This window comes from Manis pentadactyla, chromosome 13, assembly GCF_030020395.1.
Source record: "Manis pentadactyla isolate mManPen7 chromosome 13, mManPen7.hap1, whole genome shotgun sequence".
NCBI lineage: Eukaryota > Metazoa > Chordata > Mammalia > Pholidota > Manidae > Manis > Manis pentadactyla.
The window spans coordinates 92,560,381-92,583,933 of NC_080031.1; the positions used below are offsets into that span (position 1 = coordinate 92,560,381).

At 50.8% G+C, this 23,553-nt stretch overlaps 2 protein-coding genes across 10 annotated transcripts; both read left to right on the top strand.

Annotated features, from left to right (window-relative positions):
• The first annotated feature begins 2,973 nt into the window (after nucleotides 1-2,973).
• On the top strand, nucleotides 2,974-6,577 carry LOC118933480 (transmembrane emp24 domain-containing protein 9). Its single transcript, XM_036927793.2, has 5 exons — nucleotides 2,974-3,186; nucleotides 3,353-3,453; nucleotides 4,174-4,299; nucleotides 4,648-4,794; nucleotides 5,735-6,577. Exons 1-5 carry the CDS (start codon nucleotides 3,003-3,005, stop codon nucleotides 5,882-5,884), a joined length of 708 nt encoding a protein of 235 aa, XP_036783688.1. The 5' UTR covers nucleotides 2,974-3,002; the 3' UTR covers nucleotides 5,885-6,577.
• A 1,898-nt stretch (nucleotides 6,578-8,475) lies between these two features.
• B4GALT7 (beta-1,4-galactosyltransferase 7) lies at nucleotides 8,476-22,502 on the top strand. 9 transcript variants are annotated; one of them, XM_036927780.2, is made up of 7 exons: nucleotides 8,480-8,649; nucleotides 10,361-10,522; nucleotides 12,186-12,548; nucleotides 15,266-15,491; nucleotides 16,563-16,646; nucleotides 16,916-17,020; nucleotides 17,387-22,502. In XM_036927780.2, exons 1-7 carry the CDS (start codon nucleotides 8,600-8,602, stop codon nucleotides 17,540-17,542), a joined length of 1,146 nt encoding a protein of 381 aa, XP_036783675.1. In that variant the 5' UTR covers nucleotides 8,480-8,599; the 3' UTR covers nucleotides 17,543-22,502. The 9 variants fall into 9 exon arrangements, 7 of the variants coding, with proteins under 7 accessions (XP_036783680.1, XP_036783678.1, XP_036783677.1 ...); XM_036927781.2 differs by lacking the exon at nucleotides 10,361-10,522 and adding an exon at nucleotides 9,510-9,596 and having other exon boundaries at nucleotides 8,481-8,649; XR_005033140.2 differs by lacking the exon at nucleotides 16,916-17,020 and having other exon boundaries at nucleotides 8,476-8,649; nucleotides 16,416-16,646; nucleotides 17,387-17,436.
• Nucleotides 22,503-23,553: the final 1,051 nt, after the last annotated feature.

Below are 23,553 nucleotides of genomic sequence, written 5' to 3' on the forward strand. Positions count from 1 at the left end.
GCTGAGAGAGTCTCCCTCTGCCTGCCTGGCAGCAAAGTCTGATACTGCCACTGAGCCAAATGGGTTGGCTCTCAGCAGTGCATACAGGAAGGAGCCTCAGGGCTGCCTTGGTAGCAAGGGAGATGGAGTGACTGGGGCTTCCAAGAGTTCCCAGACTTTTGAGCTGTGGAAGGGCTAGGGAGGTATCTTCCACCTGCCCTATCTCCTGAGCAGAGAGTTCCATCCAACCCTTGCTCCCCTGGTACCCCTCCAACTTCTGTCAAGTCTTTCAAATTGCCACCTTTGCTTTGGTTCTCAGGCCCGGCAGAGCATGCCTAGCCTCCACACTGGCTGGAGTCTCAGTCTCCCAGAGTGTTCTGCCTGTCCCTGATGTCCAGCCCCAGTAATCACCAGAACCCAGTGTAATGTGAGCTTGTACTCCCAGAGCAGATCTCCAAGGCCAGGTGGGAAGTGCTCCTGGGTTCCTACCCTCTGCCTGCTCCATTTCTCTTTCTCCTGCCTGTGGGCTGATGTGGGGGGAGGGTTTGTGGCCCTCTCAATCTTGGCTTTGCTGCCTCACCTTTTTCTGTGTGGTCCTCTCTTCTCCCTCAGATATAGGGAAATCTATTTTGAAATCTAGATTGTTTTCAAGTCTAGTTGCATTTGCTGTATTTTCCTCTTTTTTTGTGTTTTTGAAGGAGGTTTCCACCTTGCCGTCCTATTTCTCTATTTTTTCCAATCTTTGTCTTTTGACTCCAGAGTACAAACCATTTACTTTTAAGATAATTGCTGATATGGAAAGACCTACTTCTGTCATTTTCTATTTGCTTTTTATTTGCTTTATAGCTTTTCCCCCTCATTTCCTGCATAACTGTCTTCTTTTACATTTAACGTTTTAGTTGTAATGTTGAAATTCATACATCATGTCCTTTTCTGTATATTCTATAGCTATTTTGTTTGTGGTTACCATGAGGTCTACATTTAAATCCAAAAGTTGCAACACTAATTTGAATTTATACCAATTTACCTTCAATAACATAAAGAAAAAACTCAGCTGTTTTAACAGCTTTGTTCACACCCCTTTCAGATGTTCCTTTCAGAAAATTATATCTTTCTACATTGTGTGTAATGGTTACTTTTCAATAGTAAAAGGAACTAATAGTTGATGTATGCAATAAACTGAATAAACTCCCAGAGAATTATGCTGAGTGGAAAAAAGTCAATTTTAAAGGTATGATTTCACTTATATACTGTATGATTCCACTTATATTCTTGAAATGAAACTATTATAGAAATGGAAACAGATTAATGGTTGTCTGGGGTTAAGGAGGGGGTAGAGGGATAGGAGAATGGGTATGACTATAATAAGAACAGCATGAGGGATCCCTGTGATGACGGAAGATGTTCCTTACCTTAACTGTATCAATGCTAATATCCTGGTTGTGATATTGTATTTAACTTGGGGAAAACTGAGTAATGGGTACATTGGATCTCTTTGCATAATTTCTTACAACTGCATGTGAATCTGTCATGATCTCAATATAAAAATTTTAATTTAAAAAGTACCTGAAACTGTTATTATAAAATGTTATTTATTAATTCTGTAATATTTTGTTAATTCTGAATGGTGGCTGAATCAGCAGGAATAACACAAAATTATATTAGCACCAAAAAACCCCCACCACAACCAGTAATTAATTCTCAAAAGAAAACAAGTAGCCAATGAAAACTGTTCAGTCACCAATAAAATAAAAATTAAAAGAATAGAGAAATACAATTTTCCATCACTGGTTTTGCAAAGATTAAAAATGTTAGGAGATTTGGCCAGGTGTGGGGATGTAAACACCCACACACAATGCTGGTGGGACTGTCCATTGGTACAGTGTTTTGGGGAAAGCTATGTTGTGATTTCTTATCAACAAAGCTGTATCCTACAGTAATGCTTTTTAGAAAATGAACGAGAATTTTTATTGCAGCATTATGCGTAAGAACTAATAATTAGGCAGAACCACTTTCATTAGAGGAATGTTTAAAAACGAAGGTACATTCATACTGTGGGACTGTTACTGCTAAGAAAAATGAGGTAAAGACTTTCTAATGGGGGGAAACGTGAACACATTCCCACTAAGCCTGCCTCCTAAAGAAGAACCCAAATAGAACCTCTAACTTACATAAAACCGTGAGGTAGCACGATCATAAGCTGCTAACTCCGAAAAGCTGCCAAAAATACACCGAAATTTGGTTAAAATCCAGCAAGGACATGAAGGACAGACCCAAATCTCTGCTGATGTGTGCAGAGCTCTCCAAAACCCGCAACTCCGCCCCAAGACTTCGCCAATACGCCTTTACCTGCGGGCCACTGGGTTCCTGGTCTGGAACCGAGCCTTCGCGGCCGGGGTCCGGCAGCAAAGCCCACCTGAGTCAGCGTGGAAATGGGGGGCGATGGAGGTTGCTGAGTGGGCGTGAGGGGAGATGGGAGGCGATGCCTGGGAGCATACAGACCAGATTTAAGAGTGGATGGGCTGGCGGGCGGCAAAGAAGTGGTAAAGGGAGACCTTGACTTTTTTTTTTTTAAGCATTTGAACTTATTTCGCGAAGAAAAAGCTTTTCAAAGATCAATTTTTAAAAATAGAAGTAAACCCAGAGTGGCAGGTGCTATGCCGAGGAAAGGAAGGGATCCTGGGCTCGAATCCTAGCTCTGCTCGTAATTCGCTCCGCGACCTCAAACTAAAGGCGTCACTCTCATCATCTGTAAACCGCCGGCAATCATCACTAATGGCCCGGCCGCCACAAGGGCTCAAGCAAAGCAAATCTCAATTCTGCGGCCCCAATTCTGTCCCAAGGGGAAGCCGCACCCCAAGCAAGCAGCGCGGTGCCGCGCGGTGCCGCGCCGTGGCCGCGGGCACTTCGGGACTCGTAGTCCAGACCTAGGGACTCGCTGTCCCGGCAGGCCCCGCAGCTGCGGCGGCGGCGGCAGGGCGACGTGGCGCGGCCCGCTGCGACTGCGCGACAGGTAGGGCAAGATGGCTGCGGAGCAGGGCGTGCGGGTCGTCTGGCCCTGGCCGGGAGTCGGACTAAGCACGATGGTTCGGGCCTTCCTGCTGCTGCTGTGTTTTGCGGCCCGCGGAGGCGCGCTGTACTTCCACATCGGGGAGACGGAGAAGAAGTGCTTTATCGAGGAGATCCCGGACGAGACTATGGTTATAGGTGCTGGGGTTGGGGGAGAGTCCGGAACGAGACGGCGCTCGTGGGCAGAGGGTGCGGGAGTCAGCGCTCCCAAGCTGGGAGCGGCCGGCCTCGCTGTGCCTTGGCAGCCGCGGACCCAGCTCCGCCTCGCGCTCCTCTGACCTGCGCCCGCCCTGCTTCCTTGCAGGGAACTACCGGACGCAGCTGTATGACAAGCAGCGGGAGGAGTACCAGCCGGCCACCCCAGGGCTTGGCATGTTCGTGGAGGTGAAGGACCCAGAGGACAAGGTGAGCTGGGCCCTTAGCCCCGCCGAGTCCTCCGCTCTGCACTTAGCGCCAGACCAGGCGGGTGCTGGCAGTTCCCCTCCTAGTTTCCGCATCTGCCAAACTGCTAAAGACGGTGGTGTGGGAAGATTCGGATTTTCACTCCAGGCCAAACGTGGGCTGTTGCTTTGCTAGCTGCTCCTCTCAGCTTCTTCCCGACTGCCGCAGGACCCCGCCAAATCAGTCACCTTCCCTGAGCCATTTTCTCGCTCGTGAAATAAACGGAAACTCACCTCCCTGTAGGTGTGGTGGGTGGGTTACTTGTGCTGGAAATCAAAGGATTTTGTCAACTCTTAGGCTGTGACACGTAGACTTCAAGATTTCGCAGAATAGGGTACTTTCAGAAAGAATGAGTGGCTTGTAATTTCAGCAAATGAGGATATTAAAGCAAAACAAAAAACCCTTAGCTGTCACTTGTTACTTAAAAATGGAACCACACCAAAATAATTGAAAGGGTAGAAGCTGTGAATAAGGTACGTCTCTTCCCAAGATCATGCTCACATGCCAACCTCATGTCACACTCTTCACCCACCCCAAGTAGTTCTCAGACAAGCTTTGGACCTTTTAGTGTTGTGGGGTGCCTGAGGCTCTGTTTGTCAATTTTTGAGGCACTTAGAGCCTTAAGCCTTGTTTCCTTCCAGCTCCATCCCTACCGTAACACTCACTGAAGCCCCTTCTCTCCAGGTCATCCTGGCCCGGCAGTATGGCTCTGAGGGCAGGTTCACTTTTACCTCCCACACTCCTGGTGAGCACCAGATCTGTCTTCACTCCAATTCCACTAAGTTCTCTCTTTTTGCTGGAGGCATGTTGGTAAGTGGACGTAGGTGTAACTCAAAACATTTAGCCTCTATCCTCCTGTGGGCTTATGATACTGGGGATGTGACATGAGTATGTTGGATATTTTGTCTGATAGTAAACTTGGTTTCCAGTGAACATCCAGGGCACAGATGCTGTATTTTGTATATGCCTTGGTCAGAATCAGCCAAGCTTATTCTTGCCTGCATGCCTGGAGCCCATAGGCTGGACCCTAAGGAGGCCTCAGTCAGTGTTGGCTACATGAACAAATGAAGGAAGGTGTGGGGACCAGCCATAAGTGCTTGGCAGGAAGATGGAACTGGGTTGACTGATTCTCCTTGTATGTTCCTTGTCTGCTCCCAGAGAGTTCACCTGGACATCCAAGTCGGTGAACATGCCAACGACTATGCAGAAATTGCTGCCAAAGACAAGTTGAGTGAGTTGCAGCTACGAGTACGACAGTTAGTGGAGCAAGTGGAGCAGATTCAGAAAGAGCAGAACTACCAGCGGGTAAGTGGGCCAGGAGCAGTAGGCTTCTTCCCAGAAGCTGCCACTGGCTCAACCAGTAGTTGGATGTAAAATTCGTTATGAACCCTAGGGATGACTTGTCTGTGCTTCATTTCAAGTTTTAAAGATGGAGTGGGTCTTATTAACTCCACTTTATAATTGAGTAGAGAGACTCCTAAGAGGCTGTCATTGTTTTGTATAGAAGTTGACAAAATCCACAAAGAGACAGCGGGAATTGATACCAACAACTTGGGTATTATTTCCATGGCTCCAGGTTCTCTTGTTACTAGATGTTTCAAACTCACCTATAGCTAGGAGCTAGGCAGTTACTGTGAATGAATCCATGAGGACTACCTCATCCTCAGTGACCTCAGTTCATTGTCAGCTGAGGGAACCCTTGTAGAAATGCTAGCCTTGGTTTTTAAGAGGAGCTTGAGGTCCAGGTTTTATATGTGAAATTTCTTGTGTTTTTTAATTGTTGGCAACCACTGGAGCCAAACAAAACACATGTAATGGCCAGATAAAGCAGCTGGACCATCAGTTTGCTATCTGTCCACAATAGTCAAGGACCAGTTGGGACACCTGGGCAGAGGACTCAGAGCAAGTCCACTCAAGGGCTCCAGGACAGCATAGCCTGATGGGGTGATACCACAACCACCTCTCCCCCAGGCTATAGAGTAGGGCCAGGGGAGGCCTATACTTGTCAGATAAGAGCAGGCAGTCTTTTGAGGAATAAATGGGTTCCCTGAGGTCATCTAGCTGGTGAGGATGACACAGTTCCCAGATGGGGTGGCTCTTTGATTCTTTGTTTACAGACACTGTAATGGAATCTGAACAAAACTGGCTGGCCCTGGGGCATCTCCAGGAAGGGAACCCAGCAGTTCTAGCAGCCCAGGGGCAGCCCAGCCAACTCAGGCTCCTCTTGCATTCTGCCCTCCCACAGTGGCGAGAGGAGCGCTTTCGGCAGACCAGCGAGAGCACCAACCAGCGAGTGCTGTGGTGGTCCATTCTGCAAACCCTCATCCTCGTAGCCATCGGCGTCTGGCAGATGCGACACCTCAAGAGCTTCTTTGAAGCAAAGAAGCTGGTGTAGCCACTCCAGGCCTCACAGACATCCTTCCTCCCAGGCTGGGAGAGAAGGGGCTCCTGGAACTGATTTCTCTGGCAGGAAGACTGGTTCCCAGTTGCAGATGTCCTGGAGGGGAGAGGGCAACATGCACTGCAGCACAAGCAGCTTGGCTGGCTCATACTGAGCATGTGGTAGGCAAATGCCTGCCCCCTCCCCTGGGCTCTTGCCCTTTGCAGTAATCACCCAGGGGCTGGTGACGCCGCTGGGAGCCCCATTGGCACCTCAGAATCACAGTGTTACTGATCAGGACTCTGAGGCTGTTGTCTGGGTAGCTAGGGGGAGGGGAGAAAGCCAGTCTTCCCTCTGTCTTCTTTTGCTAACTTGGGATTTTGAACAGGTTGGGTTGTGGCTGTGGTTCCCTGCCGCTCTAGGAACCTCACTGTCCCTCTTGGGGCCTAAACCCAGCCTGCTGATCAGGGTGTGTGTCAGTTGAGGATGGGGTGGAGGGGGGGTACAATGTGGGAAAGTGGCCCTGAGTTTGACTCCAGTTTCTTCACATAGTTTTCCTTTTGGGGACTTGAGAAACTGGGGTCAGGCCAAGCAGAGGCCTTGGTGCTTGTTTGGGTTGGGGCCTGCAGAGTCTTAGTTAATGATTTCATTATCAGTAGGTCTAGGTTTGTTACATTGGTTTCCCAATTAATAAAAAATAGACTTCTTGTCCAGTGTAAAGTTACTGTACTGTTAGAGGGCATAACACTGCAAGGTGCTCCAGGGAACATCATTTCTTCCAATGGACAAAACACCTCACATTCCAAGATGAATACCCACCTGTGAATTTCATTTTTTCTATCCTTTATGCCTTTCTGCAGCACCAGATAGTGGGTTTGCCTAAGACTACCCAACAAGTAAATTGATTGTGGGGTCAGTGTTCAAATCCACACCCATTTCCTCTGCACCAGCTGCCCTGTTAAGTTCTCTCCCAGCCTTTCCAGAGTAGGTGGACAGAATTGTCATGGTGCTGCAAAGAAGCGCCTAGTTTGGAAGGTGGTGCCCATTGAACAGAGTGCTGCATGTGTGAGGAAAACAAATCCCTGGGCTGGTGAGGATGAGGATATTGATGGGCTTGGCCAATAGCATGGGATTTCAGCAAGGACCTTGGAGGAGAAGGTTTCTGATGACAGAAGACTTTAGGGCAGGGGTGGTGGGGAAAGCAGAGACAGACAGCTAGTATGGAGGTGGATGGGGAGAAGTTGGGCTGGAGGAGTTAGGAGGAAGCTGGAAAGGAGGTCAGTAAGAGTTACAGAGCCTTGAGCCCCCGGTAAAAGATTTGGACATTGCCCACTGTTCAACAAAGTTGAGTAGAAGAGCCCCAAGGATAAGTAAGGAGGGTTAATGTAGCAGTGTGTGAGAAACTGGGGAAGGGAAGACAAATTTGGGGACCACTTTGAACTGCCAGGGGTGGATGAGCTGAATGAATACTGCCGCTTGGACCTCCACATTAAAAATAAATTTTTTTTAGAACAGCTTTAGAATTGCAAGAAAATTGTGAAGACTTGTTTCCCCTATTAATGTCATGCATTGGTGTGAAACATTAAAATAATGAACCAATATTGATAACATTATTTTTAACTGAAGTCCATAAGTAAATTTCCTTAGTTGTTACCTCGTGTTCTTTTTCTCTTCCAGGATCCCATTCAGAATACCTTATTACATTTACTTGACCCCTTGGGCTCTTCTTGGCTCTGAAAGTTTCTCAAAGTTTCCTTGTTTTTTTATTACCCTGACAGTTTTCAGGAGTACTGATGAGGCATTTTGTAGAATTTCCCTTAGTTGGGATTTGTCTGCTATTTTTCTCATGATTAGAATGGGGTTGTGGGTTCTTGAAAAGACCACAGAAGTGTCATTCTCATCATATCAAGGGTCCTTATTATCAACATGACTGGATATCACAGCTTTAAGTTAATTTGGATTTTTATGTAAAATCTAATTTTTTGAGATAAATCAGATCTGAAACTCAGAGGGCTTCATCCTGACATAATTAAGTAGACTGAATGGTGGCTGTCCCCTTTAGATGGATGGGCTTGTACACTCCAGGTCACAGTCTCACCTCCCTGCTTCTATTATTGGCCTTACTGGACTGGTCTCTACAGAGAGTCAGCCTTGCTTTTGTTACCAGCCAAACCTAGCCTGGATTTGCCAAGGTTCTGGTGTAGGTGCAGTGCCCTGGGAGAGTTCAGCAGGAAGGGGACTGGTGAGTTGTTTGCTGGGTTTAAGGGAGAAAGGGGGCTGCTGGAGATGATCAATTTCTCTCATGGTGAAATCCTCCCGGTAGCAGACTGGTTAAGACCATTGACTGTTCAACCAAACCATCTGGGCTTACAGTCTTCCTGTGCCTCAGTTCCTTTATCTTTAAAGTTTGGAAGTCTGGAGTCTTAAATTCAGTCCCAGCCCAGTAACATGAGCCCTCTCTGGGGCCTCAGTGTCTCGGGATGTCAAGCGGCGCCCAGAAGAGTAGTTACCCGTCCAACAGTTGGGACGCTCACGTGTTTCTCGCATGCGGAACCTTTAACGCTGCGGCTCCGGGGCGCGGACGGTGCAGCCGGAACAAGAACCCTGGAGGACCGAGGGGCGGGGAGGACGGGCCTGGGCGGAGCGGGAGGCGGAGGCGCCGCGTAGGCCCGGAATCCCGGGCCGCCCGGCTTGGAGCCCGCGTCCCATGTGCTGCCGCCTCCCACCACGATGTTCCCCTCCCGGAGGAAAGCGGCGCAGCTGCCCTGGGAGGACGGCAGGTGAGCGGCGGCGGCCGGCCTGGGTCCCACCCTCCGGGTGCCGATCCTTCCGGGCCGCCCCGCGGAATCGAGGAGCCCGAGGCCGTCGCGCCCCTGCCTCTGCGGTCTCTCTGAGGGTCTGTGGTTCTCCTTGTGGGTCCCTGGCGCTCCCTGTGTACGGGTCTCTGTCTCTACCAGCCTGCGTCACTCCGCGGGTCTGTTTCTTCGTTGACTAACCTTTGTGAGTTCTGTCCCTCTCCCTGAGTGTTTCTTTCCCTCATTATCGGTCCCTTTGTGTCTCTGTTTCTCCACTGGCCTCCATCTTCGTGCAGGTCTTTTCTTGACCTCTCTCAGTGAATCTGTGTCCTTCTGTCTGTCCCTTGTCTCGGAGGGTCTTCATTCCATTTCTCTGGTCTCTGCCCCTCCCATCACATCCATGTAGCCTCAGACCCCCCCTCCCTCCGTCATGCTTCCCCATCCTTTGCTGACCGCCCAGAAAAACACACCAGACAGAAGCTCTGTATGGTGAGCCTGCCTGGCCACGGCTTGGCAAGGACTAGGCCCCCCTCACACATAATACTAGTTCATTTCCGGTGCAGCTATACTTGAGTGGGGCCCTCTCCATGTGTTAGGTGTGAGTTTGGCTCTGATCTTACCTAATGATGTTTGCCACTAAAGCAGAATTGGGATGGGAGAGATATTTGGCTGCTACACTTAAGTCTTGAGATGTGCCCCCAAAACTCTTCCCATCCAGAGCACATGATAGTGGGTCTCCACCCAATGAATGACACCTCATTCCCTTTGTGTTTCTTAAGTTTGCCAGGTGCCAAAAGATTCTGGAATATAATAGGCACAACTCTTTACCTTTTGGGATTTTTCAGACTTGGTGTTGAAGTAAGGAGACAGCAATGTAGTAGAATCTTGGACTGTGGAGTCAGCTCTGGGCAGGAATCCTCTCTAACAGCCATGTGAGCAGAAACATCACTTAATCTTTCTGACCTCAGCTTTTCCATCTTTGAAACAGGGATCATAGTGTCTACTTTGCAGGGCTGTTTGAGGATTAAATGAGATCATATATGTAAAACTTATTACACTGTCTGGCACAGAGTAGGTGTCATCCAGCTACCTTTGCAGTTTGTAGGCGCTCTGCCAAAAGCAGTTGAGTGTTCAAACCATGTATCGCTGAGATTTGTGTGAGGGAAGAAAGGGAAGGTAATGGAGATGAATTTTCATAAACCTTTGGAGCTATAACTGCTTGCAGAAAAACTTAACAGATGTCAATTCCTGCTTTTGACACATGGGTACAAAGGTCCATGCAACAGATACACACTGTGTAGTAATGAACAGAGCTAGCTGTGGAGCCAGCCTGCCTGGATTTGAATCTTTTTATGGCCTTGGGCACAGATTGATAGAGCCATCAGAACCTCCACAAACCTCACCTGGTCTGCCCCCTCAGCAGGGTGGCCTGGGCCTGGGAACAGCTGGGACTACAGATCTTCAGTTTGCCACCAGGTGGCACCAGAAGTTCTTAGTATCCACTGTCCTGAAATAACTGGGACTTGACTGATTTCAGTTGCTCAGCGGTTTGGGCCTATAGAGCACAGGATGAGTGCCCATGACATGATCCTGGTAAGAAGGGGAAGCTGGATTGAAGAAACTGCATATGAAAATGCATGGAAAAGCCAATCCATGCTATACCCCTGGATAATGGTCACTGCTTCTTCCCCTGAAGGTGGGATATTTCCCCATGTCCATCTCCTTGGTCTCCACCTGGCCCCCAGAAAGATCCCCAAGGGCGAGACAGAATCTCTAGAGGTACCAGCCTTCCCAGGCCACTGGCAGGATTGGGCTCTTCTCCTCCCCACCGGAAACCCCCACCACATGACAATGGGGGGTAAGTCAGGAGCCCTGTGAGGGTGTCCTACCTGGCCACCTCTGTTGTGTGTGAGACCTGGCCTGGCTTCACAGCTGCTGGCTTCCAGGTTGGCAGTTGTGCCCCCAGATAAAGGCAGGAGTTGGTCTGGCTCTTGTGTAATAAAGCATGCCTAACTGCTTGAACTCTCCTGTAACTCAGTTAGCAAGCCCTCAGCTGTCTGACCTGTGCTGGGGCCACAGACAGGAACTTGATTACTTATGGGGAAGATGAGCAGGAACACAGGTGACTACAAAACTCTTGACTGCCCCAAAGGGGGAAGTATCAGATGCCATGGGAACACAACAGAGGGAGCATGCTTATCCGTTTGTGTGCATATCTGGGGGTTGGGGTGTGCAGAGCGAGAAATGCTGGCCATGACATTGGAGTTTGGCCCTGAAGAGTCAAGAACGGGTTTCTAAGCAGATAAAGTAAGGAAGGGCATTTCCGGTGGAAGCAGCAGGCTGGCGGAGGGCTGGAGCAGGAAGGAATCTGGTGAGTGGAGAAGCTCAGCTACCCAATGTGTGGCACTGGCTAAGTGGTGCGGAGCAGCTGGAGACGGGGCCAGGCCACCTAGGGGCTTGGCTGTCAGACCAAGGAATTTGGCCATTTTCTTGTCCACAGAGAATCATCCATGAGATCAAAGGGCTCTGAGCTGGGCAAGGACCAGATGAGACTCACCTGGAAGAGGCAGTGGGTGAGGAAGGACCAAGGGCCCTCAGGAGGGAAAACCTCTAAGACATGATAGCTAATTGCACATTATTTCAGGCACAGCAGAATAGAGGAAGTTTTCCCTTTTTTTTGGATTCCTCAGCTCCTCCTTCACTATTAGAACTTCAGAGAGAAGAGCAAGGGAAAGTGAATTCCATTTGTTTCTTTGTACTCTCTAGTCTAAAGGGCAGTCTCGCAGCACTACCCCAATGTCTAAGGTATGCAGCTGTTTTTCCGGGTTCTGAAATGAGCCTGCATGCTGTACTGAGCCTTCGTCTTTCCTTTTCCGTCTCTCATCCCTTGTCACATGAGCTGCCTCGTGGACAGAAGCTTTGGGACAAGTTCGGTAAACTGCCACTGTCAGTTTGGCCTTGCATTATTTTGGGGGCAGGGCCATTCTTCCCAGAGTAAGCATTGGTCTTTTCCCCAGGATGGTACCAGCACAGGCCCCTGTCTGGGGAGCTTTCTGGTATGAGAAGCAGGCTTCAGCTAGGCGTGAACCTGCAGGGTTTCAGGCATGGAAAGCAGTGGGTGGGATCTCTAAGGCTAGACCCCTGCTGTGGGTCAGGACTTGGAATCATTGTCCTGCGGAGGAGCAAGTGCAGGAGATAGGAGTCTTGTCCTGCCCTCAGGCAGCTTTTTGTCTGACTAGGTCTCACAGGAAATGAGTCAGGGAACTGGGGCAGTTCCTTGATCTGGGAGTTGTGGGAGGGCCTCCCAGAGGTGGGGTGGCATGAGCTAAACCCTGAGCAATAAGCAGGGTTCTGATGCTCTAGCAGCATGAGCAAAAGCATTGAATTTGCTTCCGTACTAATTTCCAGGTGCTTGGGGCAGGCCAGTCATGTGTACCCTACTTGGGGAAGCTAGAGAAGGGGTCTGCAGAGGACCCTGGCTCAACCCTGCCCTTCTGACCCTGTCCCTGCTCTTGTCCCAGGTCCAGGTTGCTCCCCGGTAGCCTCCCCCGCAAATGCTCTGTCTTCCACCTCTTCGTTGCCTGTCTCTTCCTGGGCTTCCTTTCCCTGCTGTGGCTACAGCTCAGCTGCTCTGGTGATGTGGCCCAGCCAGCTAGGGGCCAAGGTCAGGAGACCCTGGGCCCACCACGGGCCTGTCCCCCAGATCCACTCCCTGAGCACTGGGAAGAAGACGTGTCGTGGGGCCCCCACCGCCTCGCAGTGCTGGTGCCTTTCCGCGAACGCTTCGAGGAGCTTCTGGTCTTCGTGCCCCACATGCACCGCTTCCTGAGCAGGAAGAAGATCCAGCACCACATCTATGTGCTCAACCAGGTGGATCACTTCAGGTAGGGACCTCCCCCGGACCCAGCACCCCCCCTCCAGCGGCTTCACCTTGCCCAGATCTCTCAGGGCCTTCCCCTTTTCCCGCAGCAGTCCCATGCCAGGTGGGCCTGAGGCCTGTGAAAGGCCACACTTTGCATATGGGTGTGATGGGAATTTGGAGGGAGGGTTTGGGGCTGGAGAGGACCCTGACCCTATATTCATTTTTAAAAGCTCCCTATGGCTACTGTGTGAATAAATTATACCAGCACAAGAGAAGGAGCAGGGGAGACTTGCTGGGTCACTGCAGTTATCTAGGATGGCGGTGTCTCGCTTGGCATGGTAGAAGGTGGGAGAGAAGTATGTGGAGGCAGCGCAGACAGGACTTGCTGATGCCCTGGCTATGGGGATTCAGAAAGGGATGGTCAAGGCCCTGGCCTTAAAGTTGGTCACAGAATGGCATTGTACTGAAATCCTTGCCCTTACCAAAAACTGCTCCCCTCCGTGATCACAGTCCAGGAATCTCCCACTCCACCCACCTCCTTTCCCTCCAACTCACTCCCACTGGGACACAGACTCCAACAATTCTTAGACCCCACCAGGCCCTTTAGTCCCTGATCCTCCCAATTTTCACTGCCCACCCCCCTGTCCTCACTTTCTCCTCACCTGACTCGGACCCCATGACCCATCATTAAAGTCACTCCTTGCACACACCTTAGCTCCCTTGCCCCTTTCCCCTGGCATAACTCCTGCCTGACAAAACCTGATTCTGCCTGCTCCACATCTTCCCCTGGGCAGCTGGATGTGGCTGGCGTTGCTGCTCGCCTCCCTGATAATGAGCCCTGGCCCAGGAAGGCCGCCAGCCCTGCCTGGAAGCCTCATGGCCCTCTCTGAGGCAGCCTTGCACACCTCTCCTCACTCCACCCTGATCCTCACCCTCAGCAAATGACTTTGCTTCCTGTTTGAGAACAGAACCAAGTAGAGAACTCGCCCAAGTGTCTGTCCTGGCCTATAGCTTCTGTGCACGGGTGCTCGGTCTCCCCATCCCAGGGATGCTCATCACAGCTCCTCCAGGGCCAGAAATTCCTCCCTGACACTGGGTCCCTTCCAGCTCTCCTACTCAGAGACGTCACTGCAGCCGTTGGCTCCTTTCTCCACTGCAGGATCAATTTTTCCTCCTTTCTGGAGCATTCGCATCAATAAACATTCTGAAATGGCTCCCATCTAAAATGGAAAGGAAAGACCTCCCGAGCAACCCACATCACCCACAGCTATCCCTTCATTTCTCTGCTCCCCTGTCTAGCAAAAGTTCCCTTTCTCCCTCTTCGCTCTCTCTCGAACCTCTTCCGCTGAGATGCTTACCCCGCCCTGACACTGAAACCGTGCTCAGGGTCATCACCAGCGAGCCTCCTCCTCATCCACAGCCCAGGTGCCAGCCTTCTCCTGGTGACACCTCAGCACCACTTGCCAAGTGGATTACCTCTTCCTTCTTAAAACACCACTGATGGCTTCTGAGGCAGCACTCTGGTCTCCTCCCTCCTGACTGGCCACCCCTGCCCATCTCCTTGGCTGGTTCTGCCTCATCTTGCTGCTCTCTGATTTCGGAGCCCCTTGGGCTCAGTGCTTGGGCATCCTCTTTCTGGCTATGGTCACTCCCTAGGGGATCTGGAACATGTCATGGCATGCAATCCCATCTCTACCCTGATAACTCCCGAGGCCATATTCCCCGCCCAGCGCTCGCTCCTGAACTCCAGACGCGCACGTACAGCCGCCTGTGCAGCCCTCCACTCTCGGTGGTCTCAGAGGTATCTCAGGCTTCCTGTGACCAAAGCTGAAAGCCTGACTTCCCACAGCCCCACACCTGCTCCCCCGTCCCACTCCCCATTTCAGAAGATGGCAACTCCATGCTTCGAGTCACTCTTGCCACCAAGCCTTGGTGTTGTCCTCAGCTCCCCTTTCTCCCTCACACAACACACCCAGGCCCTCAGCAGAATACGTCTAGAATCTGCCCACTTCTCACCGTATATCCACTGCCTCCTCCCTGAACTTAAATCATCTCCTGCCTAAATAAGTGTAATAGCCTCCTAACCTGTCCGCTGCTTCCACTGCTGACCCGTCTCTTCTCAACACCCCACAGTGTGACCCCACGTCACAGCCTGACCCGTCCCCCCTCTGCTCTCAGCCCTTGGTAGCTCCCCGTCTCATGCAGCGTCAACCCCCATGCCAGCCCAGCCGCCCTGTCTCTCCTTCTCCCCGCTCCGACCTCCTCCGCAAGCCCCCGGCACCAGCTCTGCCGGACCCTGCTCCTGCCTCGTCTGCTCCTGCCTCGGGCCTTGGCACTGCTCTTCCGCCCGCCCTTGTTTCCACAGGACTCATTCCCTCAGGCCTTCGGGTTTCTGCTCACTTGCCACCCTATTAACTGGTCCCCCCGACCACCGACTCTGAGAAAAGCTGCCCCCTAGGCCCCCGCATGCTTTGTTCTCTCGCTGGTGTGTGAGCTGCTTGAGAGCAGGGCTCTGACGCCCCACTGCTGTAGCTCCAGCGCTCCCACCAGGTTCTGGCCCTAGGGGATGCTCAGGAGCCATTTGAGAGGAGCGGGGCGGCAGGCTTGCGGTGAGCCCCGCAGTGAAGTGGTGTCAGGCCAGAGGCCAGCCCGGGCACTGGGGCGGGCGCTGCGGAGGACAGGCAGTCTGGGGGAAAGCGAGCTCACTGGGCCCCTGCCCACCTCGGCCGCCCTGCACAGGTTCAACCGGGCGGCCCTCATCAACGTGGGCTTCCTGGAGAGCAGCAACAGCACGGACTACATTGCCATGCACGACGTGGACCTGCTCCCTCTCAACGAGGAGCTGGACTATGGCTTCCCTGAGGCTGGGCCCTTCCACGTGGCCTCCCCGGAGCTCCACCCGCTCTACCACTACAAGACCTATGTCGGCGGCATCCTGCTGCTCTCCAAGCAGCACTACCAGCTGGTGAGGCCCGGCCCAGCCTGCGTGGCCCAGAGCCAGGGAGTCCCTGCCTGGGTGGGGGCATTGGCAGGAGGAGCAGCGGTTCTGGGGCCCAGCACATGGAGGAGTCCTGCCCAGGCCTAGCAGGGCAGCCCACTGCAGCCAGCAACCAGACAGGAACAGGACCCAGCAAGTCAGGGAGGATTCTGCCACAGAAACCCCCATGCTAGCTGGCTCAGAAGAACTGGGGTTCTTTGGCTCCCCAAATGGAAAAGTTTGGGCAGGGCTGGAGGAGAGGGTCTGGCTTCTGGTGCAGCTTGCTCAGCCTCTCGGACAGTATCACCAGGACACCATTTCACCTTTCACCATCAGCTCTGCCTCCTCTAGGCTGGATTTATTTTCAGACGTTCAGTGCGCACGGTGGTTGTTATAGCTGTAACCCACATCCTTGTAGGCCCAAGTCCAGTGGGAGCTGGAGCCTCTTCCCCAGCAGCCCAGACACGAGTCCCAGAACTGTTTCACACTGGCTCTTGGTTAGCCTGACTTGAGTCATGTGCCCCTCCCTGAGTCAATCACTGGCTGGGGTGGAGACATGGGGCAGCGGGGTGGGGGGCTGAGTGGCTTAGATTGCCATCTCCTACCTCTCTTTTCAAGCTGTGACTGAAGCCAGTTTTATGTAAAGGTGGCGAAGATAGGTGTCTCCCACAGAGCCCAACTGCCTCTCCCCCACACCGAGGAAGACATGAAGGCAGACCAACCCAGGGGAAATGGCATTAGGAGGGCTGGCAGAAATCCAGCAGGCATTGGCACTTCCCAGCACCAGCTCCCCAGATAGGTTCCACCTGCCAGTCAGACATTTTTGAGAAACTAATCAATTCCCACAAGTCCAGGGTGCCCTTATAATAGGCAAAGAAACTGGCACCAGCCGACTATTTCCCAATACCACAGAGGTTGCAGAAACTGCAAGCGTCCAGGCCTCCATTCAGAAGTGCCTAGGGAAGAGGAGGAAAGGGGGCCTGGCCTGGCCCACCTCAGGCTGGGCGCTCCCGAGTGCTAAGAGACCAAGGAGCATGACCCTGCCTGTCTCTGTGTCAGTGCAACGGGATGTCCAACCGCTTCTGGGGCTGGGGCCGTGAGGACGATGAGTTCTACCGGCGCATCAAAGGAGCCGGGCTCCAGGTAACACTCCTCCCAGGGCCCACCACCTCCTCAGCCATTGTGGTAGCCCTGGGGTTCCCCTCTCTGCCATCAGACAGAGTTCCTGAGGCCTGGAGATAGCACCCCTGCTTCCAACCCCAGCCCTGCCCCGGACAGCACACCTCTTATGCAGAATGGGAATGCAAGTCCCCTCCTATAGCCTGTGGCAGCTGTGGGACCCCAGAGGACTAGTGGCGAGGCCCAGGGCTCCAGGAGGGGCAGCCTGACCCAACTTCCTTTGGCTTCCTTAGCTTTTCCGCCCCTCGGGAATCACAACTGGGTATAAGACATTTCGCCACCTGCATGACCCAGCCTGGCGGAAGAGGGACCAGAAACGCATCGCGGCTCAAAAACAGGTGCTGGCTGCTCCCCTGTTAGGGGTCAGATAGGTGGTGATGTGGACAACCAACAGGCCCAAGCATTTCACCAAGTTATCCTTGGGCCCAAATGACCCTGTCCTCCCCTGCTTGGCCCAGGTCAGCATTTTGCTTGGGCATCATTCTCTCTGGTGGCTGCCGTGGGCTCTTGGGCACTTTGGGTCAGCCAAGACCTAGGTCTGCACAAGTTGGGGGGAGGTGGGTGTCAGCTAAAGGTGCCAGAATCCCAGGCCAACCTGCCACACGGGAGTTCCTGCCCTTCCAACAGCCTCTTTAGGCTTTGTGGGTGGACAGCTGACACCCACAAAGCCCTGAGTACATGCTTTCTCCACCTTTCCTTCCCAGGAGCAATTCAAGGTGGACCGGGAGGGAGGCCTGAGCACCGTGAAGTACCATGTGGATTCCCGAACCACCCTGTCTGTGAGTGGAGCCCCCTGCACTGTTCTTAACATTATGTTGGACTGTGATAAGGCTGCCACCCCCTGGTGCACATTTGGCTGAGTTGGCTGGACAGAAGGAAGCCTGTGCCTATTGGCCATACTGCTGCCCAGGCCCGGGACAGAGCCTCGGACCCCAGGCCCAGCTCCAACAGGATGTGAAGTAGCCTGAAGCAGCAGACAGCAAGCCATGTGTTGGCAGTAACCCAGCCCCCAAAGACAGGCTTGAGTCAGGACAGAAAACACATATGGTGCCTGGGATGCTGCTAGCAATAAACGGTGATGGAGAGAGGCCAGGAGTAGCACCTGACTGGGACTCTGCACACTGCCTTCCTGTTTGCTGTGCTCTGCCCTCCTTTGTGCACTCGGACCTGGGATTTTGTTACTTCTTCCCCTGGACCACCTGGAGCAGAGAGACAGTTTAGAAGCCAGGCCACTGATGCGGGTGGCCAATGCAACTGAGAGGGTCAAAACTGAAAACCTGCGTGCAAGAAAGACCCAAAAAAGGGAACCACTGGGACCAACTCTACCTTGCTGTCACCATGCAGCAGTGTGGACCTAGTGTTGCCAGATCTTCTTATTTGTCAAAAGGAACTGGAATTCTGGATTCTTAAATGACATCAAGTCATTTTTAAATAATAGCAAACTAATTGAAATTTTAAAGAAATATGGCAGGCCAAACAAATGTGTTTTGGACCACCAGTTTGTCACCGATGGCTGAGGGGAAGGGGATGGTGCAAAAGATGACACCTCTCTTGGAGTTGGATCAGGCCTGGGATGATCAGGCCAGGGGAGGCTTAGGTGGGAAAGAAGCCAAAGGACAAGGCTCCTGCCACCTCCCACAGCCCTCGGCAGTCTGACCACTGCCAGGCTCTGGTGGACTCCAGCTCTGGAAGGGGGCTCCATCCTGCCTCACTGAGAAGGACAGAAATAGAACCATAGGACTGGACTTAGGGCAGGCAGGGTGCTTCAACAATGACGGTCATGGCTTGAGGGAGGGAGGACCATGTTTCTGAGGTGGAGGAAGAATAAGGAAAATAGAATCCTGGAGTGTTGCCACAGCATGATGGGGAGGCTGCAAAATCACCGAATGCCAAGGAGAAGGGAAGGGAGGGGAGCTGAGGGAGACCATGAATTGGGGAGTGGCCTTGGAGGAACCATCTGGAGGGAAGCCCAGGGGCCCATGAGTGGGGAGCTAGGGGCCTTGCAAGGCAGACCACTCCTTTAAGGCATCTGACTGCCTGAGACTTGGGGCAAAGTCAGAGGAGAAGGGAACCAGTTAAGACTGGTTTAACAGTAAACAGAACACCTGAAGTGATGGAGGTTTCAGAGTTCCGGAGGGTGGATTCAACAGCTCTGCTCCAAAGACTCCTCCTCTGAGGGTGCTATCAGGGCCGCTATGACCAGTTGTGTGTACACAACTGAACCTAAGCCAAGAGATTTAAGCAAAGATGAATGGAGTGACGCTTCAGGCTCCATGTAATGTTTAGATGCACAACAGAGGGTCCATGTGATCCTAAATTGACCTTGCCTGGTGATTGTCACTCACACAGTGAGGAGCAAACAAGCGGCCGTTATGGTGCAGGGGTGGTAGGAGGGACTTCCTCAACTTGAAGCCCAGGAGAGGGGATGGTGTACTTTACTTAGGCCAGTCTCTAGACAGCAGTGGCTATATCATCTTGGATTTATGTCACCTGGGGACAGAACACCAGCCTCTTGCAGTTGGTGGGAATGGACATGGCAGCCAAGCCCCCAGTTCTGTACTCACCTGACACGCAGCAAGACCTAGAAAAATGGGGGCTCCTTCCTTTCCACCCGTACCAGGGGAGTGGAAGGAGCAGGAGAAAAGCAGGTCAGGCTGACCAGCCCAGGCACCACTCCAACCCCATGCCCCCACTCTCCCCCATGACTGCTGCACCACCTCCATCATCCAGGTGCCTGTAAGTACCCAGGCTGGGCCTGAGGCAGCCTGAATCTGCAGCTTCCCAGTGCCCCAGCCCAGGCCTCTGCTGGGCCACTCCAGGAGTGGGGGAGAGGGCTGAGCAGTGGTTGGCAAGGGGGAAAAGCAGATGGATCCTCACTTCCCCAGCACCTTGGTTGCCTCCTCCATGGAGCAGAACTAACATCCCCATCTCGCTGGCCAAGGCGTGGATGAAATGAACCCAGGAGGTAGGATCACCTGGCACAGTGCTTGGCCAATGTGGTTGTAATAATAACGAGCACTTACTGAGCATTTGCCACCTACAACATTCCTTAGGTTGCATTATTTCACGAGGCCTCTCTACCTGAGAGCTAGGTCCCATTTTAGAGATGAAGACAGTGAAGCACAGAGAGGTAAGTAGCTTGCCCAAGGTCAAAGAGCTGATACCTGGGGGAGCTTGCGATTTGGACCACTAGATTCTGCCTTAAGAGCCAGGTTCCTTCATGCCCAGCCTGGATGGCAGGTGCCTGTTCCAGAGGTTCCTTCCCTTCCAGGCCCTCCTCCCCAGCTGGAAAGGGCCAGTGGAATGGCTGGCCAATATTGTCTGGTGTCCCTTCCACCTGTGGGACAAAAGTAGGACCTCTTCCCCATGCCTCTGCCTGGAATATCGGATCTGTCAGCTGGAGAGGTCCCATGAAGCATCAGTGGGACCCAGAGCATGGCACTGTGCCTGATGAATGTACAAGGTGCTTGGGGAAGGCCTCCCCAAGGAAGCCAGGTCTCAGTGGTGGTGTCAGTTTGCAGTCAGAACGGGAAGGGTCCCTGAGGGATCAGCAGGTGCAAGGCAGTGACCCAAGAAAGCATGGTATGTTTGGGGACCTAGGAGCAGTTCAGGGTGTCTCTGGTACCCCAGTAAAGTGCAGGAGTTGGGGGAGGTGGGCCGCAGAGGGAAGGTTAGGATGATCCATAAGGATCTGTGACTGCCACGCTGAGCAACTTATACTTTCCTCTGTGGGTGCAGGGATTTTGAGCAGGGAGAGACACACCATTAGATCTTTATTACAGAAAGATCCTTGAGCGCAGGACCCAGGTGGACCACAGGACAGAATCCGGAAGAGGGAGAGAGCCCAGGCCAGCAAGATGATGAAGCTAGAAAGAGGCAACAAGTGGGAAGAAGGGGGGGTCTGCTGAGTCCCTAAGGTCTGCAGAAGCCAGATGGATGGCTACCATTGAGCCTTCCTCCACAGAGGGTCAGCTTCCCAAAAGGCCAACTGGATATACATGGTCTTTTTGCCATCTCAGCCTTCATGCCTTGAGAACATGTTTTTAAACGACAAAAAAACCAAAGGAAGAAACTTTTACTTTCAGCTTCAACATGTAAAAGGGCTTGAAAGTCATCATTCCCATCCTCACAAGAAAAAAAACTCAACAAATTAAAAAGCAACTTCTCTCAGACCTCTCAGAGAACTGACGTTGCAAGGCAAACTGCCAACCCCAGATCCGAAGAGACAGTCACATACAGTCACAGCCCAGGTGTGGAGGCTGCTGGAGTGACAAACTGCTGAGAATACTTAAATGGTAATTCGGACAAATTGATGGAGGCTGAGTGTGGCGAAGAGCCAAGAAAACTCCTCCTGTCTCTAGCAGGGGGAGGGGCAAATAATCATTTAAAAGCATGCCCAGAACAGCCTCCCTGACAAAAGCCTACTCCCCAAGTAAAAAGACTACGAGAGCCTTATCTCACCTAGGAGGTAGCAAAATCACCTACCTCCGGTTCCTCCTTTCTGCCTCATCTAAGGTGAGGTCAAGGTAAGAGAGAACCTGCGAAGATCGCAGCCCAGGGATACAGACCCGCTAAAAGACTGATATTTCATCATAAAATTATAAAATGCTTCCCTTTCCCTAAACCTTACCATCTGGTCAGCAAGCCTCCAGTATATCAACAGTGGATTATAGCTGAAAGAGCTTCAAGGCAGAGATTGTATTTAAATTCTTGGGGAAATTCACGGACAATTAAGGAGAAAAAGAATCTAGGACACTAGAGGAATTACAGCCATCAGCACCTAAATGTCTAATAAACATTGAGCCAGCCCAACTCCTAGCCAGACTAACACCAAACCACATGTTAAAGATCCATTTATATCGGTCCCTTTGCCAAATAAATCATGTATTACAAGCCATGCTAAAAGGCATGAAAAAAATGGACTTAAGAGATACAAGAATCAATCAAACTCAGGAATGACACCAATTTTGGAATGATCAGACAGGAAATACTTTAAAATAATTACGACTAGTGTGTTTAGAGCTTGTGATATTATTATTTATAAGAAATACATATTTGCTCATTCAGATCACCAAAATATATTTAGTCTTTACCCACAGTTCACAGCTTCCAAAACCCTTGGTGTTTCCTGAGTAATCAGTGCAATGGAAGCATGTTTTATTAAAATGTTTGGTCTCTTGTTGTCAGTTTCTGAAATCACTTCAGAGCCAAAAAAGTGAATTGGGTGTCTTGTAATTTGTAACAATTCCTTCCCACCACAACTGGCTTTATGAATTGTGACTTTTGAAAAGTAAAATTACAAAATTAGTCATATTGTGCTGATCACAAAGGCATGGCTGCCAAGAGGTGACCAAAAGAGTATTCAGCTAGAAGTTAAGAAAAGCATTATAGAGGTTTCACAGGCAAATAACTCATAAAGTATTTGGTTATTTCTCTGGGTGTTGTAAATTTTGTTGTCCATATCAGGTTCTTAAAACTTACATTGATATTTATTTTCTCATTCTAAGTAAATTTTCACTATCAAAAAAATTAGCTTAGATGGACATTGAAATTTATTGTAACTATATTCCATTTTTTCAAAAAGTTAAGTACCTTTAAATTTCAGACACTTGGGTCCACTAGTGAGCTGTATCTACCCCCTCAACTGCACTTAACATCCTCCTCAGATAATTTACCTAGTAAGATGATTTCATTTTCAGTCTGAGATCCAGTCTCTACTCTTTCTTTTTCTTTATACATAACTTCTTCAAATGCTTGACTCTAAGTTTTGGGTCTTATTTTATTGATACTGTAATTTTCTTTTAATAATAGTCAAAACTGCTTCCCCAAATACCTTGTGTATTCATTTAATCATTTTTATTTATGCTGATCTATGTTGACTAAAAGTCACCTCTCAAAGATTAAAACACACGTGTGTGTTTTAAGGCCCACAAAAATGAATATTTCCTAGTAGGTTATTTCTTTTCCATTTAAGCACAGTTTCTACATTTTTGACAAAAAAAATCATGCCAGTGTAACTGATATTGTGCCCACATATTTATTTTCCCTCCTTCCTAGGCAACCGAATCATACATAGTCTCTCTAAACTGGCATTGTTAAGACTGTTTTCTATGTTCAGCTATTTTATACCTTCCCAATTCATGCAGGGTGACAGTTTTCATATGATATGTATCCACTGTGGCTTTATGTGAGTTTTTGTAAGTGCAATTTCCCTATTATTAATAAAGGTACTTATGGCTGTGGGGGAAAAAAGACTGTCAGCAGATTTAAAAAAAAGATATAAGTGTCTTTAAAAAATCCACTTTAAAAAGATACAAATAGATTAAAAGTAAAGAGATGAAGGATGGACTGAAGAGAAAGATGGTAGAGTAGGAAGTCAAGGCAGAAACCTCCTCCTGAAAACATGGAAAAGAAGAAAATACAGCAAATACAACTAAATCTGAAAATGACCTGAAGACTGCAGAACAGACCACTACATCTGGGGAAGAAGAGAAGACCACACAGAAAAGGGTAAAGTGGCAGAGCCGCAGTGATCTGGCAGGACCCAAGCCCTCACCCCACCCTAGCCTACAGGTAGAAAAAAGAGGAATGGAACAGGGAGGGGGTAGGAGCCCAGGAGTGCTGCACACCTGTCCCTGGAGATCTCCAGATCATGAGCCCACACTACACTGGGCTCTGGTGATTAGCACAGCTGGACACCAGGGACAGGTTGAACACTGGGAGGCTAGATTCCAACCACTTCTAGATGACAGGCATGCTCTGCCAGTCCTGAGACACAAAGTAGCAGCAGTTTGAAAGACTTGCCAGCAGTTGGTGGCAGTGGGAGGGGCGGGTACCAGAGGGGTGAGGGTTAGATGAAGCTCTCTTCCCA

What these genes read in the sequence shown, in the direction of transcription:
- LOC118933480 (XM_036927793.2), top strand. Translation starts at nt 3,003, where the DNA reads ATGGCTGCGGAGCAGGGCGTGCGGGTCGTCTGGCCCTGGCCGGGAGTC. An exon ending in GGACGAGACTATGGTTATAG is followed by an intron (nt 3,187 to 3,352) that starts GTGCTGGGGTTG and finishes GCTTCCTTGCAG; the next exon opens with GGAACTACCGGACGCAGCTG. An exon ending in TGAAGGACCCAGAGGACAAG is followed by an intron (nt 3,454 to 4,173) that starts GTGAGCTGGGCC and finishes CCTTCTCTCCAG; the next exon opens with GTCATCCTGGCCCGGCAGTA.
- B4GALT7 (XM_036927780.2), top strand. Translation starts at nt 8,600, where the DNA reads ATGTTCCCCTCCCGGAGGAAAGCGGCGCAGCTGCCCTGGGAGGACGGC. An exon ending in AACCAGGTGGATCACTTCAG is followed by an intron (nt 12,549 to 15,265) that starts GTAGGGACCTCC and finishes CGCCCTGCACAG; the next exon opens with GTTCAACCGGGCGGCCCTCA. An exon ending in GCATCGCGGCTCAAAAACAG is followed by an intron (nt 17,021 to 17,386) that starts GTGCTGGCTGCT and finishes TTTCCTTCCCAG; the next exon opens with GAGCAATTCAAGGTGGACCG.